Source organism: Malurus melanocephalus, unplaced genomic scaffold (genome assembly GCF_030028575.1).
Source record: "Malurus melanocephalus ecotype Western Australia unplaced genomic scaffold, MMel_1.1 scaffold_23, whole genome shotgun sequence".
In the NCBI taxonomy this organism is placed as follows: domain Eukaryota; kingdom Metazoa; phylum Chordata; class Aves; order Passeriformes; family Maluridae; genus Malurus; species Malurus melanocephalus.
This window is the reverse complement of record NW_026623255.1, coordinates 180,158-196,634: the sequence shown is the minus strand read 5'-3', so window position 1 is coordinate 196,634 and position 16,477 is coordinate 180,158. Positions and strand designations below refer to the sequence as shown.

The 16,477-nt window shown below is 39.2% G+C and overlaps 1 protein-coding gene across 1 annotated transcript; it reads right to left on the bottom strand.

Annotated features, from left to right (window-relative positions):
- Positions 1-2,619: 2,619 nt before the first annotated feature.
- On the bottom strand, positions 2,620-16,466 carry QRSL1 (glutaminyl-tRNA amidotransferase subunit QRSL1). Its single transcript, XM_057390127.1, has 11 exons — positions 16,326-16,466; positions 15,934-16,093; positions 14,700-14,798; positions 13,611-13,707; positions 11,739-11,915; positions 9,332-9,507; positions 9,115-9,227; positions 7,403-7,595; positions 6,893-7,010; positions 3,564-3,769; positions 2,620-3,079 (listed from the first exon to the last, which is right to left on the bottom strand). The coding sequence occupies exons 1-11, from the start codon at positions 16,347-16,349 to the stop codon at positions 2,868-2,870; spliced, it is 1,575 nt and encodes a 524-aa protein (XP_057246110.1). The 5' UTR covers positions 16,350-16,466; the 3' UTR covers positions 2,620-2,867.
- Positions 16,467-16,477: the final 11 nt, after the last annotated feature.

The window sequence follows — 16,477 nt, the reverse complement described above, 5'->3', positions numbered from 1 at the left end:
CCAGTGTTTTGTTTTTCAAGACAGCTGTACAAAATGTTTGTATAGGCAGGGTTTTGGGGTTTTCCTTTTATTTTATTTTATTTTTTACCTCCAGACCTTCCTGCTCCTTGGAATTCCGTTTTTTCTGAAACAAAGGGTTTTGAGAGTCTAATTAGCTGGCACAGAAACTTTTCTGTTGGTAATTCTGGAGCCATGACTTGGCACTGGGAGCAGCTGCATAAAGCTCTGCTCCAAGATACCCCTCACAGCCACAGTACCTATAGGTAGGCTGGGGTGTTAAGCTTCTTTGGGAACAATTGGAGGGCTCAGAGTAAATTATCAGCTTTTTAAATATGAAGACAGCAATAGTCAGCTATTCTCCTGCACAGTGTAAGGAACTCTTGCTTACATCCTCAAACAGCTTGACCAAATGGGTTCCYAAATTCCCTCCTCTGGTTTGATGAAATTCCAGCCTTAGAAAGGGGAGGACAGAAAGCATTAGGCACARGGTGCCCAAAAAGGCAAACCAGAGAGGAGTGGGAGCAGGGCAGAAACCTTGTTGGGCTGCTGTGACTCTGATAGCCAAGAAATGTAAGTATCTACCCAGGAGTTTGTTTTTTAAGTCTCTACAACCTTTAATTCAACTGCTAACATGCAGCTACAAATGCCAAGAATGGGGTCTSTCTGGTTGGTACCTCCCCCACTGTGTATTTCACCACACAGTTTTTCTGTGCTCAGAAATCTGCCAGCAGCAGAGCCTCTGAAGGACCYGTGTCAGAACAGGTCATCGCTCTGATCTTCTGAACACTCCTTWAGAGGGTTCTGCAGACTGAAATCAAAGCCCCTCAAAACTTCAAAAAKAAGTAGTGCAGATATAGGGCAGTTCCCCTTCACCTACCCCTCCTCTAAATGCCTGGGAAACATGGACTGAGGATCTATGCTTTGATCCAGTTTTTCCATCAGCTATCTCTTTATATCATAGGAWTTTTTAAGAGAAAGATTGCCAAACATAAGCAGTGATTTTCCTGTGGGTCAGAAGTCAGCAGAGAATWAATTTCCAAGGGAAAGCACAATTCTCAGCTTGTTGTCTTCTCTAACACTCCAAGGTATTTCATGTCTCTCCAGGAATGCTCTCCACAGCCAGGTTTCTATCTCAAACTCTGGGCCAAAGGCACTGACCTTTGCTTTCAGAAACAGCAAGTGKTAGGTCTGGGCTTGGGACATGACTGCAGATCAAAGAGCAGCTATTCCAAGCATATATCCAGGTACAGCAACTTGGATAACCTCACCAAGGCTCTGGTCAGCAAGCTGCTGTAAGACAAGMTACATGATTACAGCACACCYAAATTACTGAACAAGACAACAGCRAAARTATTTTACTGGGATCAATTCATCAWCAYCCACTAAAARAAAAAATRAGTTCCCTAAAGAYYTGCTCTATAGAGAAAGTCAGGTAGAGTGAGGCTGCAAACAGGCTGTACCTTGATTTCTAGTATTAAAAAATGTAACTTTTTAAATGTGGGATTTTTAGKTATGTACCATTTTAATTGTGTGGGAAAGGTATTGAAAAAGTTCACCATGGCATATGGAAAATTCACCAATTCATCTGCAATTTTTAGAAATAAGGCTTTTCTTTTTTATATGGATGACAATGCAGTACATGACAACATGTAATTCACAAAGATCCTTTATGTTCCATGAGATTCCACCCTAGCCATTTTCCCTACTCTATACTTTTTACTTCTGTGCATGCTGTAGACTATGACTGAAAGTGAATCTGATGCAAATATATCTACAAACTTAACCCTTCATGTTTTTAACTTTCCAGAAATGGAAACTGCAACATTTAAAAGGGTTATTAGTTGTGAAGTACTTCCAGTGTACAAGATGATGTTTTGGAAATTCAGTTCAAATTACTATTGTGTTGAATGACTGCCCATGAAGGAATAGGTGGTATTACTCCTACAGAGAGTCACACTGAGTAAGATGATCTCTTTCAGTAAGTACTTAAGTGCTGATTATAAAGAACAGTGAGAAGGAAGAAGAAAATAACTACTCAAGGACTACTACACACCTTTCCCCAGAAATTTGGGGGAATTCATCATTCTTACATGGATGCAACCAGAATAATCTGCATGATTTGTAAACCCAGAAGTTATTTTCACCTCCTGCACAAGTTAAGTAGTAGCAGGGAATTTTTATTTTTTTTTTTTAATGAACTAAAATTTCCACACTTTGAATTTCGATAAAACAGGGATCTAAATGCAGGGGTGACTTAGCTTTCTCACAATGACCTTAATACATATCACGTAAGATGTGTACATGTGGTGTTGGTGATATGACTGAGTGATGAACTTTGCAGTGCTGGGTTGGACTTCATGATCTTAAAAGTCTTTTCTGATCTAAAGGTTTCTATGGTTCTGTTATCCCCTTGTTTCCTTTTGTATTTAACTCTTGGTGAGCAGATCCTGGATMCCTTTGTTCCAACAGAGCTTGTCTGGTTGTTGTCATTATAGAAGTCTACACTCCAGAAGGAAACCAAGCCCTTTGGCAACCATGAAGTTTTCAAACAAAAGTTCAGGTTAGTTCTTTAATTGGTCAGATACCTTACACACCCTCTGGGGCTAAAAAAACCAGCTTCACAGGCATAAGATCCATAATTTCAATTGTATTTTTAATATCAGTAAGAAATGGCTCCTAATAACATAGGCATGTTTACCTTATGATTCATTGTGCCTTAATTACACAATAACAAGCTGTCGTGATTCCATCACATTACTGAATAACATCTTGTTAAAACAGATTATTACTTCTGCAAAAGACAACTGMAGAAATACATTTTTAGCATCTCCACAGCTTTCTTCTCTAGCTGACAAGCAAGTCCTGTGCTATGAAAAAGATGCAGATTTCTGATGGTGAAAGACATCATTGTCATGCCTCTTTACTTCTTCTAGTTGAATCATTGGGAATTGTACTTGTTTTTCAAACCATTTGGCTACAGTGAGAAGCTGCTTCTCCTGGAATGAACGTCCAATGAACTGAAGCCCAACTGGCAAGCCTCTCTCTGAAAGAGCTGTAGGAACATTTATGGCTGGCAGTCCTGAAAGAAAAAGAATACATATGCAAGACTTACTACTAAACCTTAGTTAAGACTAATTTTTGTATCAATTTTAAGAGAGTCAGAAAAAAAACAATGTAGAAAAAAGAGACTAGCTAAAATAATTTGATTCAATTAATTGAATACTAGATGATCACAATAAATGAATTAAGAGAGATTTAAGGAGTCAGCATACTCTGAAAAAGATAATCAGCTCTCCTTAGAGCTTTCTTYCAGAGATTTCTGTTTCTGGAACAGATTTGTTTTACCTGCAGCCCACACTCAGCTCCAAGGCACCCCACTTTAAAATCYAGTCTTACATTTTCAAGCATTCAATAAACTACCCCTATACCTGGTTGTCACTATAAGATTAAAACACAGGGGTGAAATAACTTGATTCTAAAGATAAGATTAAATAGCTAAAGGGACTGGACATTTAAAATGACTAGGCAGAGGAAAAGATAGTTGAGTTGCTGTCCTTACTCACCAGCCATGTTTGCAGCCTGTGTCAGGATGTCATCTTGAGCGCTRCGGGTCCTGTTGTCTTCTTGGATAAATTCCATGTATGGTGCTGCATCACTCAGAGTGGTGGGAGTGAGTAAAATATCAACACCACTCCTGAAAACCTTCACAAAGTCATTGGCAATGAGACGTCTCACTTTCTGTGCCTTGACAAAGTACTTCTCATAGTTCCTAGAAAGGAATATGGACATAACGGCCTGACACTTTAATTCCCAAAATACAGAACTTAATTTCTTAGTTAATGTGGAGAAGACAAGCCCGGTAATCCTTTTGGATAAAATTTTGACTCATACTGGTACTTGAGTTTTTGATATAGTGGAAGCTTAGTCACCACATACGTGTTTATGCTCTCATAGCAGCAAAGYTGTCAGAGAAGGAAGAGATGAGGGCATACAACTGAAGAAAGGTGAAGGGAAAACAAAACCTACTTAACAATAATTAACTAAAAATAAAAACACTTTCATTTGGAAACTAAACTGTATATTGAATTTCACAGAATTGTGGAAAATGCTGAGTTGGAAGAGACCCATCAAGATCATCGAGTCAACTCCTGGACCATCCCCAAGAGTCACACCAYGTGTCTGAGGGCAYGACTCTGTCAGACCTGGTGCTGTGACCACTTCCCTGGGAAGTCTGTTTCAGTGCTCAACCATCCTCTGTGTGAAAAGCTGATACCGACCTAACTTCCCTGTAGGGCAGCACAGCAAAGTCTGGAAAATTCCAGAACTACACGTCTCAAAACCAGGAATTCATCATTTAGGATTCAATCCAGAAAGATATTTGAAGGATATGAAAAAGTCCCATCATCTATAAAGGATTCCAACCGGATTTAAAACTACATATGTAGTTGTAGTGTACTTCTATGTAGAACAATAAAAAGACCTTATCTTTCCCTACACATTTTTTCTTCCTTTATGTAAACATGTAGTCTATGGATTTCTGTCTTTACACAATTCTGAAGCAGAAAGACATTAGTCAGCTTTATGTCTATTGTTCCTTTTAACTTCATATGCAGAACTGRTAAATGTGAAATCCTTAAATTCAAAGTCCAGTTTCAAAAGTAACTGTCCTCTARGCCCACAGCTATTTAGGAAAGAAAAAAAAAGTAAAGAGAAAGAAAAGAAAAATGGAGGAGTGTATTATCAACTGCTACATGCCTGAGTGTTTATAGATAAAACAACTGAAACTGTCCAAAACCCACTTTGTTAGAGTAATCTAAAGATTTAAGATTACGAAAAACAGCAACTAAAATGGTTATAATAAAACAGCTGATCCAAGTTAATAAATTAAATAATGAATTAGACCTTTTCCTACACTCACTTCAGAAATCAACCCCAGCTGTTTAGGACTTTCTGAAGTTAAGTGCCTCATCTACATTATCTTTTAAACATCTCCAGAGATGGGGAGTTCACCACTTCGCTTGACAGCCTGTTCCAATGCTTAACAACCCTTACAGTGAATACATTTTTCCTAATATCCAATGCAAACCTCATGGTGTGCAACATAAGGCTATTTCCTCTTCTCCTACGTATGACTTGTTACCTGGGGGAAGAGACTGACTCCTACCTCACCACAACCTCCTTTCAGGTAGTTGTAGTGAGAGTGATAAGGCCCTTCCTTTTCTCCAGTCTAAACACATCCATTTCCCTTAAGTCACTGCTCATTGTGGTCCAGACCCTTCACCAGCTCCATTGTCCTTCTCCGGACACACTCTGGCACCACCACATCCTTGCAGTGAGGGGCCCAGAATTGAACACAGGATTTGAGGTGTGGCCTCACCAGTGCTGATTGAGTGACAATCACTGCCCTGGTCCTGCTGGCCACACTACTGCTGATACAGGCCAGGATGCCTTTGTCCTTCTTGGCCACCTGRGCACAGCTGGCTCCCATTCAGCTGCTGCTAACCAGCACCCCCAGGTCCCTTTCCACTGAGCAGCTTTCCATCCACTCTGCCCCAGCCGGTGGCACTGCTTGGGATTGTTGTGACCCATGGACAGGATTCAGCACCTGCCCTTGAAGAACTCATACAGTTGGCATCAGCCCATTGATCCAGTATGTCCAGATCCTCTGCAGAGCCTTTCTACCCTCCTACAGTTCAACACTCCCRGCCGAACTGGAGTTGTCTAAAAATTTGCTGAGGGAGGACTTGATCCCTTTGTSCACACTGTCCCTAAAGATTTTAAACAGAACTTCCTGAACAGTTACCTGGTTATTKTAAAGCTTTGAAAAGCAAGATAAAAATAACCTGTAAAAGGCAACATTTGCAGTAGACACAGACGGGTTTTATCTACTACTTATTCCAAGACTGCTTTCTGAACCCTGCACTCTGTTCTTCAAAAGTCATTTACKGTAGAATAGGGACACAATTGCCCTGTCCAATCATTCCTTCACAGAAGAGTTAACTATGTGAATTTTAAAGCAGCTTTTGGAAAACTGATCTGGACAGTTCTAAGCAAAGGGAGCACACTTGGCAGGAATATCGGCATTCCATAAAAGCTGGTTGTTACAGACTGACTGACAACATTCCTGTCTCTGAGCGCAATTAGAAGTCACATCTAATGAATACTCTTGCTGACAGAGCTCTTTCAAAGCAAGTGCTCTACAGGGACTGATTATGTGCCCAATATTTTTGTTAGTATTTGAACAAATTCAGACAGAAAAACAGCACTTTGACTAACATAAATTAGGACTGTTGGATAAGGATTGAAAACTAAAAATGTAAAATTGATCCACACACCAGCTTCTCTACACGAGGTGGATAAAACCCTGACTTCTGTACAGACATCAGATCAGTACTTCTGCCAATGGTTCTCTTTCCCTGTACACTGAGGCAAAGAGCTGCAGTTAATTTAATTGCTTTGTCTCTGGCTTTCTCTAGAAGACCTTCCTACGATGTACCAGCAGTTTTTCTATGCAGTTTTAATGAGATTAACAGCTACAGAACTTTTAACACTAAGACAGTAATGACTTCAGTATGATTTCAGTGTCATACCACAGGGTAGATTTCTGTCTAATTTAACTAATGGATGCCAATAATGCTCTGGTAGGGGAAAAAATACCACTAAGTCGTTTTACTTATTTAATTTAGGAGGCTCACTGGTAAGACTCAGGGAAAACATTTTTGTTCATTATTAACAATTCACTAGGTATTGTAGAGCTAAACCAATAATAAAAATACAAATCAGCTACTAGTGTAAGGATAATTTCTTTTTCATGCCATGATGAACAATCAATCACCATTTGCTCAAAAACTTGTTAATCTGGCAAAGTTGAAATTCAAGATGTTCTGCTTACTGTTTCAACAAGAAGTAGTTTCCTGATAGAATCCTTCCTCTTACGACATCATTGAAGCCCTCCCGCCGTGTTGCAGCATACATACTTTCAGTGGACTCCTTTGTGTCAGAACGGTGTCCTGAAAAGAAAAGGCATTTTGGATATTAATACTTGTMATCCTTAAGATTTAGTAACATCAGGTAAGGTTATACATAGTAATACAAGAGGTCACTGTTTGCTGCAGTCTGACATGCTTCTGTTCTGGAAAAACAACAAAACATGTTCCTGTCTTATGGAAATACTAAAACTAGATTTTGAGCACAGACACTGAWATGCTTACTAGTGAAATATATTAAAGCATGTATTTATTTACACTTTTTTATCTGCATAAGGTCTTTTACTCTCTTCCACTGTGGARAAATAACATCAAGCATCCAACCATGAAAAGAACATCTATGAAAACTAACACTTCTACATGGCATCCAGCAATGTTTCTATTGTCTGAGAAAAAGGTTTTTTCAAAGGCCTTACCATATTCCAGTCCATCAAACCTGGCCATATTTGATGCCACTTCAGCTGTGCACAGCACATGATAGCAGACAATTGAGTAACGAGTGTGTGGTAGACTCACTTCAACCACTTTAGCACCTGCATTCTTGAAAAGGTCAGCAGCCTTTGACCARAGAGCCAGAATTTCACTAGACAGCCCTGGTGCATTATATTCCTTAGAGGAAAAACAAGAAGAGGAGTTATTTTACATACTGGTTTAATTCTAATAGCAAACGAAACACAAATACTCCTTGCTAAAATTGCACTGAAAACATTACCTCACCAATATATGATTTAAAGTACTTATTAAAGCTTTTTGCATCGACTAAATCCTATACAATCAAGGAGTATTAAATTAACAGGATTCAGTCTTCTTAAGAGTATTATGTTCATCTCAGTAGTATCAACATATGTATCACAAATCATGGAATTTCAGCAGTTTCTTCTGAAGGACTAATTGCCTGGTTACCCCCTTATTTATCTATCAGGACTGTACCGCACTGCTCTGCAGTCATGGGTAGAAATTCTTCAGGTCTAAATCCTAAAACTAGGCCTGCTGTGAGCAGGAAAGATAAAAAGGAATGGCCACAGCACACCAGTGGTAACTGGCACACCTCAGTGAAACAAATAAAACCACCCACCAAAGAACAACTACAATCAATGGTTTGGGAAAAGGTTTAGATTAACTAYATTTCTGTCTCAGAGCCAAGTTATAGCTACTCTATTAAAATTMCCTATTTTTGAAGATACTTGCTTTAGTTCTAACCCACAATATCAGAGTCATAATGCTGTCTGATTTCTGAGTAGCTATGAGCCAAGTTTAATGTATTCGTGTATTTATTCAGAATAATCTATAGCAGTAAAAAAATCTGTCCAAAGGATAATTTACCAGTATCACCATTTTAGATTTATTAAAATTTAAACAGTACRCAGCTGATCAATTTTCTAGGCATGTAATTTTTGCATTTCAGATTGTGAATAACTGGTCAGTGGACATCTCTACTTATCAAATTAAATCTTTTGGTGTGCCTGTTCTAGCTTAGATTTCAATACTGAGAATCCAACSAATAAATGTTGTTCATATTGCCTCTTTGAAGGCAGAGGCAGAGCCTTTATTAAATTAAAAACAGGCTGAAGTCCCAAATTTTGTTCCTAAATTTCAAGCACTCTTATAGTTACAAACATGATTAAATTGCATACATCAGATGCCAAATTACAGATGTCTTTCAGTTCTTATTAGAACTCTGCAAATCACAGCTCCTTGTGCCATTCAATTGCCTTTAAAATTCTGCTCTGTATTAACACACTGTCATTTAGGCAAGTATCTCAAAGCTCTGCACAAACCACTGCCAAGGTCATTGTGTGGGAAGACAGCAAGAGCAACTTGAGGTCACGAAGGTGACCAATGAAAGAGCAACAGAGAACCAAGAATTRAAGATCCCCATTTCCCCTGAAGTTCCTGACAGTGCTCCCCACCATGATGACAAAATGTTTTAGACGATGCATTAATGTATGCTCACTCCAGATTGCCTGAACAAGCAACAGAGCACACACATTCYGGGAGCTGCTTGTCCTGTCTTCACTGTTTCAAACCATGGGARACTGGGAGGTGGTGGGCAAGACACAAGTGGTTTTTTGTTAGGTGTCTTATGAGTTGTCCCTGTCCACAACTGTTAATAGGATTTAAATGTTACCTTTGGAATTCCTATTGAGAGCTTGCTGACATCAGTCAAATTAGGTAGTTCAAATGGCTTAAAGTTGTCTTGAACTGTGGTAGAGTCCTTAGGATCATGTCCAGCAAGTGAACCTGAAATATGACATGACATGTTAATAGCAGAAAAACACACATTAGTTAGAATTCAGTTTGTTTTGAGGAAATATTATAAACAAAGACATATGACACAGTAATACCTAACAAAACTGCTGCATCATCCACACTTCTGGTTAGGATTCCTGGCACATCCATGGAGTTCACTAGAGGAATGAGACCATGGCGAGAGATCAGTCCATATGTTGGCTTTAACCCTACAACACCACAGTGAGCAGCAGGGTTTCGGGTAGATCCTCCTGTGTCTGACCCTAAGGCTCTATGGTTTCAAAAGGATCATCATTAGTAAGATAATTCAAAACATTTCCAAATCATAAGAATATGTGGCTTAAGATGCATGAATTTAAAACTCTGTGATTTCTTCCAGATCAGAAGTCATAAAAACACAGCCTAAATTTCAGTCTGCTCCCTATGTATACTTTTATCTGTTTTCTGATTTTTCTTAGGATCTCTGAATTAGCCACTAGGAGTTCAGTTCTCTTCACAAAGCAGAAGCAGATAGGCAGAACTCAGAAAATGGCCCCATCTGAAAATGGCCCCAAATACCTTCTGCCTTCTCTGTTAGTCTGTTCCAATACTGTGGACTTCAAATAACACATGTCATGTGATTTAGGGTACCACTTTAAATACCAATATCTTATTTGAGTAGCCAATCCTATGAAATACCATAAATCAGCATTTTCCAGTATACAAATAAAGAGCAAGATTTTTTTCCTGTTTCCAAACCTACAAAGACTGGATAAGAACTCCCAGTTTACAGTAGCCTAGGTACAAACAAAACACATTATTATTATTATTATTATTATTATTATTATTATTATTATTATTATTATTATTATTATTATTATTATTATTGTTATTTTGAAGTTGATTTCCTTTTTTGGTTCACACGTGAAACTTTGTTTTTTATAAATAAAATTTCTCATTTCAAAAATTGCATTGAAATGAAACATGCTATTCTTCTGTTTTTAATAAATTTAACTCACGCAGCATTAAAAAGATAAAGCAGTTTTCATTCAAATCTTAGCCAAAACCAATTCAAACTTCAGAAATAGGTATAATTTTCATTGAAGTGAGTATATGACTTTTCCCCTAGGCATTTCTTTCTGAGATAACTGAACAAATTCAATTGACTTTCCTCAAGTRGAATTTTTTTCAAAGCTTTTCTGTTGATATAAAATATCCTCAATTTTATTGCATTTTTAGACATTCAAATCTCAAATTGAAAATACAAAGACTAGCAGCATTCCCGGTTCTTGAAAGACATATAGGATATACGATAGGTTATAGGCAATAAAATAGCTTGACAAAAAATCTCCCTGATCTGACAACATGCTGAGCAGTGCAAAATGGGAGCCCAGTTACATAAGAAAAGGTGCCGACCCTCTTGGGATCAGCCCATTCTGGCTCAGGATAAGGACCAGCAGTCCTTGGGAATGGCCATACAGAGTTCAATTTCAACAGTATTAAAAAAGGTGAGTAGGTTATATCCCAGTAAAGGGTAAGGAGATGAAAAGATACATAATTTGAAAAAAAAATTAAAAAGCTCTAATCAACATTAGCAAGAATATTTCAACAACAAAATAGATACTTGTAATGTAGCYTATGGGTAAACAAGAATAAAGTAACTAAAAAGCATTTTTAAACACCTTCCACTTAAGAGTACAATTGAAATAACCTTCTATAAAACGTTCCAATATGTAGCTCTAAAAGGTTTATAAAATGCAAGTGTAAARGTTTGGGATCACTATTCTTTTAACAGTCAGATGGGGAAGATAGTACAGACAACTGATTTGCTAAATAAAGCATTGCTATTTCATAGTTAATCATTATTATTAAAAAAAAATCCAGCTTGTTTAAATTCCTTTAGGAAAAGAACTCAAAACAACCATAAATATACACTTGCCTAAAAAACACCCCAAGATTAAAARAGTCTTCTAACCAAAAACAAGGAAGTCTGTAAGTATCTATGTAGTAAGTACTCTGTACTGTTTTGTTAAATCAGGGATTTGAAAGCTTTTAGGTCCCAAATCTCATATACTGTTATGTAACTATGCTRTAAAAACAAAGGAGGGTATTGTTACAAATTAAGGAATATCTTAATTTGCTGAATTATGTTTTCAGTGTGTATCTGTGCAATGCACTTAGTGAGGAAGAGGATGTGTCACAAGCCTTGTAAGACTTTTTAAGAGATTATGTGGGAATAAGAATAAAACTGTCACTCCTTTACTGGCATTATAATTTCATTTCACACAGTATGAAGTGGTCGTACCACTGAGTAATGCTGGAAATGAGTACACCTAAATTGGTCTGCATGGATTAATTCTGGTTTCATGATATGCCACAAATAACCTAGGGATGCTGAGATAAATAATTGCATGCCAGTGCCAATAACTCTATTTCATACTAGCTGATAAGAAAGTTATAAAATTAAAACRTTCCAACATATTTGGAGACATTTAGTGAAGGACAATTAAAAAAGCCTCTTACGCAAAACATGTGAAAGATGACACAGCAGCTGCGCTGCCTCCTGAGCTCCCTCCTGTTATTACCCAGTTAAACTCTTTGTCTTCAGAATGGGATTTTGKGACAGACTTTTCCTTGTACTGTCTTGAATAACTCCAGGGATTTCTGACTGGTCCAAATACTCCATCCGTACTCCCAGATCTAAGACAGCCAGACAGGACAAATACAGACAGAAGTGACAGATGATAGACTGTACTCACCAATTTAATTTTTTTAAATCCAATTCCTCATCCATCATCCTCATAAATTCAGTTTCAACCTAAGAAGACTGGTGTATGCAAAACTTCAACAACATTACACACAACTATAAAATTTATAGCCCTTCACAAATTTCTGACACAGAACCTGAACTGGTACCTCTTTCTAGCTTCTGCTAATGCAACTGAAAAGAATGCAATCACAGAGATGTAAAAATTATTTAAGCTGTGTAAAAGTAAGGGAGTACATCCACTTCAAAACAAAAGTATTAYATTTTCCCAACCCTGCAAGATCACAGTTGTGGGAAAAACACATGCTGCTAAAGGTGGGGAAAATGCTCCACAATATCAGGAACAAGCACTTCTCTGAAATGACACATTATCACTCACCCTGTAGCCCTCTGTGGAGGCCACAGTTCACTGGTTCAAAATGCCAGACTGGCTTCTCAGAAACTGGTTTCAGTCAGTTTGTGGTCACCCAAGTGTAAGCTGCCACCAGAAGCAGGGGCAGGGGGTACCTTCCTCCTTCCKCAGAAGCTCCACCCCATGCTCCAGCTGACTCCAAGGTGCCAGTGTTATCAGCCAAATCATCAGACAGAGTGAGCATCTGACAGCAACTGAAAACCATCCTTATTGGGACATCATTACTTTAGAGCTGGATMTGCTCCCTGATCAAGAGATCATGCAAACACTCAGACCAGAAATGAGAAGCCAGTATGGCAATAAGCCTTTTTCGGAGAATCCTGTGCTTTAATGAATTTAGACCAGTTGTAATACTGCATAATCAGGTTTTTCCAAGCTTTTTGTCTGCYCTTCCTCTGAGGAATAGCTTTTTTTACCCAGAAATTACTTTATTCAAAACAATACAGTAAAAGTATTCCCATCCATGTGAATTTCCAAYCAATCCTCTGACTTTGGCTTAATTATTATAAAACCAAAATAGAGCACGTACTGTTTTTCATAGGTAACTAAAGTCCCCAAGACTACTTTCCAGACCTAGCAGTGATTCCCATCCCTAACAGYTCAATGCCATTCTCTGCTACAGTTTGGCTGCCTTCACTGATTTGTGGAAGAATCAATTTGTAAGAGCATTTTTCAACGGGCTCCTGACAAAAAGTCACCAACATAAGCTTAGGAAACTTAAAAGCATTGCTCTAGATTAGACTGTGTGCTGCAAGTCAGGGATCACTCACACAAACTACCCCAGTGGCCGACCTGCAGAAAGCAGGGACTGCCAYTGGAGGCATGATAATAATTACCTAAGGGCAAAAAGCCATCAGTAAGGAGAGTGAAAAAGGCAGCAATTAACTGCATTGTGACCAATTCTACTAACACACTACTGAATTTAGAAGAAGGCCACTTGTCCTTGGCCTTCTGCAAAGGCTGGATCACTTCCTGCCTCTCRAGCACAGCTACATTTGAACACTATGTTCGCAAAACTCAGCGTCTGTATCATTTACACAACATTATAAATGTTCATAGAGAAGTTCATGTACAGCTCTTTGTACCCTCACAGTAAGTATTCATTATTGTCTCACCTCACAGAAACAGGAGTTAAGGATTRCAGGTAGATTGGAACAGATGCTGTGTATGCTATTTCATGTACAATCACACATTAAAAATAACAAACATCACTCACCCCATTGCAAATTCATCTAGGTTTGTTTTGCCTAAAAGCACAGCTCCCTGATCCAGTAATTTCTGAACCACTGTAGCATTGTAAGGAGAAATATAACCTGAAAACAATCACAACCATTAAGAGCAACTGGTGAGATACAAATTATTTTTACAAGTAGCTACTCTGAACATTTTTAAGTTGTCAGTACCACTTAGACCTTACATACCCTAAGATGAGAACTATGATAGTGACATGGGATCTCAGGTAGTAACCAATCATTTTGTGAATCCTGACAGGGGTTTCTCCACTCCTACTTTCATCAGGAACAAGGACATCATTCCTAATACTCATTGCGATCAATCACAACAGGTCTGAGGATGTGGTTTAAGAAAAAGCATCTCTGGTAATATAACAATTTTTACAACAGCAAAGTCATATTTTGTTTCTTTTCCTATTAAAAAAAAACTTTGATCAGAGTTCTGCTAATTTACTTGTGCTATCTTCCACAATGATTAATATAAAGTTTTACCTAGTGTAAAATAAAGCAGAAATAAGAAAYGTTTTCTACTTCTGCTTTTACTGTAGAAACTTCGTAATGCCTCGAAAACTTTCATGGCATGTTAATAGAAACAGTGAGTTTAGGAATTTTTTTTAAAGTGCCTTAAAGAACATGTTTGTATACTGGGATTGTTAATGTCTACTCTTCCTACAGCCATATGGAAAAACTATTTAAGTCAACAATTATAAATAGAACAATAACAAAAAAGCATTGTCTTTGTATTTTGCTAGGCAGAACTATACTGACTGCTCTCCTCTAGACCYAAAAGCAATGTGAAGGAAAATGTGAATTTTGGAACCATTTTATTGTAGCATATAGGTTTTTATTATAACTGTGTTAAATCCATGCAAATATAAAGTGACAATGTGCTCAGAAGAAGAAAACCATGCATCTGTAATACCAAATGACCCTGGCTGGTGAAATTGGATAAATGTATTTCCTCAAATGACTCCAGCTCATTTTTTGAAAATACCTGGATTTCTGGAAGACTCCACTCCGTAAACCCTCTAAAGAGCAAAATATCTGATTTTATTTTAAAAGTTTTACTGTACCTTTTAGCATATTTGAGGCACATGTTGTCTCAATGCCAGCTGTATTAAAGTTGTCTTTTACTGCAATAGGAATTCCATCTAAAATGCCCAGTGGCTGACCTGTATTAGGAATGATTGTAAGAGAACAGAGATTAAAGCAAAATGTGCTATAAATACAGTGCTCTCATCAGTTACTGTTTATTTTACATGTCCCTTTGGGCAGTTTCTGGAAGCAAGATTGCTCTCCACTTGGCATTTGGTGGTTGTCTGTTCCATTTTCAAGAACCATCTTCCATTCCAACTCAAGCATTGAGTGCTCTGCCCAAACCAGACCYGACCTTACAAAGCAGAGCTCAGCAAATGTGTCTAAGCCTTCCAGACAGGCAGCTGCTTTCATCCAGRCTGGCTATCCCAAAGGAGTGCGACCCTCTTCCAGTGTGACCACAAAGTGCTTATTTCAGCCATAGGTGCTGCTAAATCTGCACCATCACTAGRCTGGGAGCCATAAACTCACCTATGTGGCATACACAGTAGATAGGACCTGAAAAAATTACTGAAGCAGTGAAAAACTTTCCCAAGTGATTGATTATCCATCATCCAAAAAAATGAACCAACAAACAATGCCACCAAAAAAAAAAGCCCTAAAGGGCCTACATCAGGAAGCAGAACACCCTGGCTGGCAATTTTATTAAGATGCCAGAGGACAGGAAGTGTCACCTACAGAGGAAAACAAGGTGAAAATTTACTTTTCCTATCTTTCTTGAAATGCAAAGGAAAATTAGGACGGTCAGCCATTAAAYGCTGCAGATAAAGGACTGAAAGCAGCTCTGTTCACCAATTATTAACTGCAGTTAATGAAGCTTTATTTTAATTTGCTTTCTTAATAAAAAACCCACTTGGCTGTGCCAAGTGTTTGCCTATCCCAGTCARAAGGCCTGTGAATGACCACTGCATCTGCCTATTGATGGCACTTGTCGGCTGCACACTCCAAATAACTGCTGAAGGAAAGAAGCAGCAGGCACCGCAGTGCTGCTCGAGAGGCTCGAGAGGCCTTGTTTGGTCCAGGTTTATGCCTCTGATTTTTGGACTAAATACTCTCCTAAATGCTAAGTGTACATCCACGAGCACCCATGGAAACCTCATCCCCCAACAGTCAATCAAGCCAAGACACGCCCTTTAAAAAGCAAAGGTCTAACACTGACAGCTCCTCCACAGAAGCTTTCTACACACTGACACTACTTACAAACCAACATACCTCTTTTGTATCTTTCCTCTGCTTCCTCAGCCTGCTTCAGAGCGGTCTCTTCCGCTACAGTAATGTAGGCATTCAGAAACTTGGTGCTTCTGATGAGGGCCAGACACCGCTGGCAAAGCTCCGTGGGAGTGACTCGTCCTTCCTTCAACGCCGCCGACACCTAAGAGCGCAACCCCCTTTTTAGGGCAGCCRGGTGACAGAGGCCGCACCGGGGCGGAACGGGGAGAAAGCGCGATCCCCGCTGAGGGAAGAGCCCACGGGAAGCGCTCTCCCGGGCCGCTCCGGGGAGAGGGGACACGAGAAGACCCCAGTCACCTTGCGAGCCCGTTCCATTCCTGGGCACCCCCATCCCGCTCCTCGGCATCCTCGGCAGGCGGGGAGGCCCCACTCACCTGTCGGAGAGAGGCGCGCAGCATGACTCCCCCTTCCCGCCGCCTCCTCACGCCCGCAGACCGACCCCGAGCCTGCTCCCGGCGCGGCACCTGGACGCCGCCATCTTGCCGCAACACCCGGCGGCGCCATTGGCAGCGCCGCCAAGAAGGCG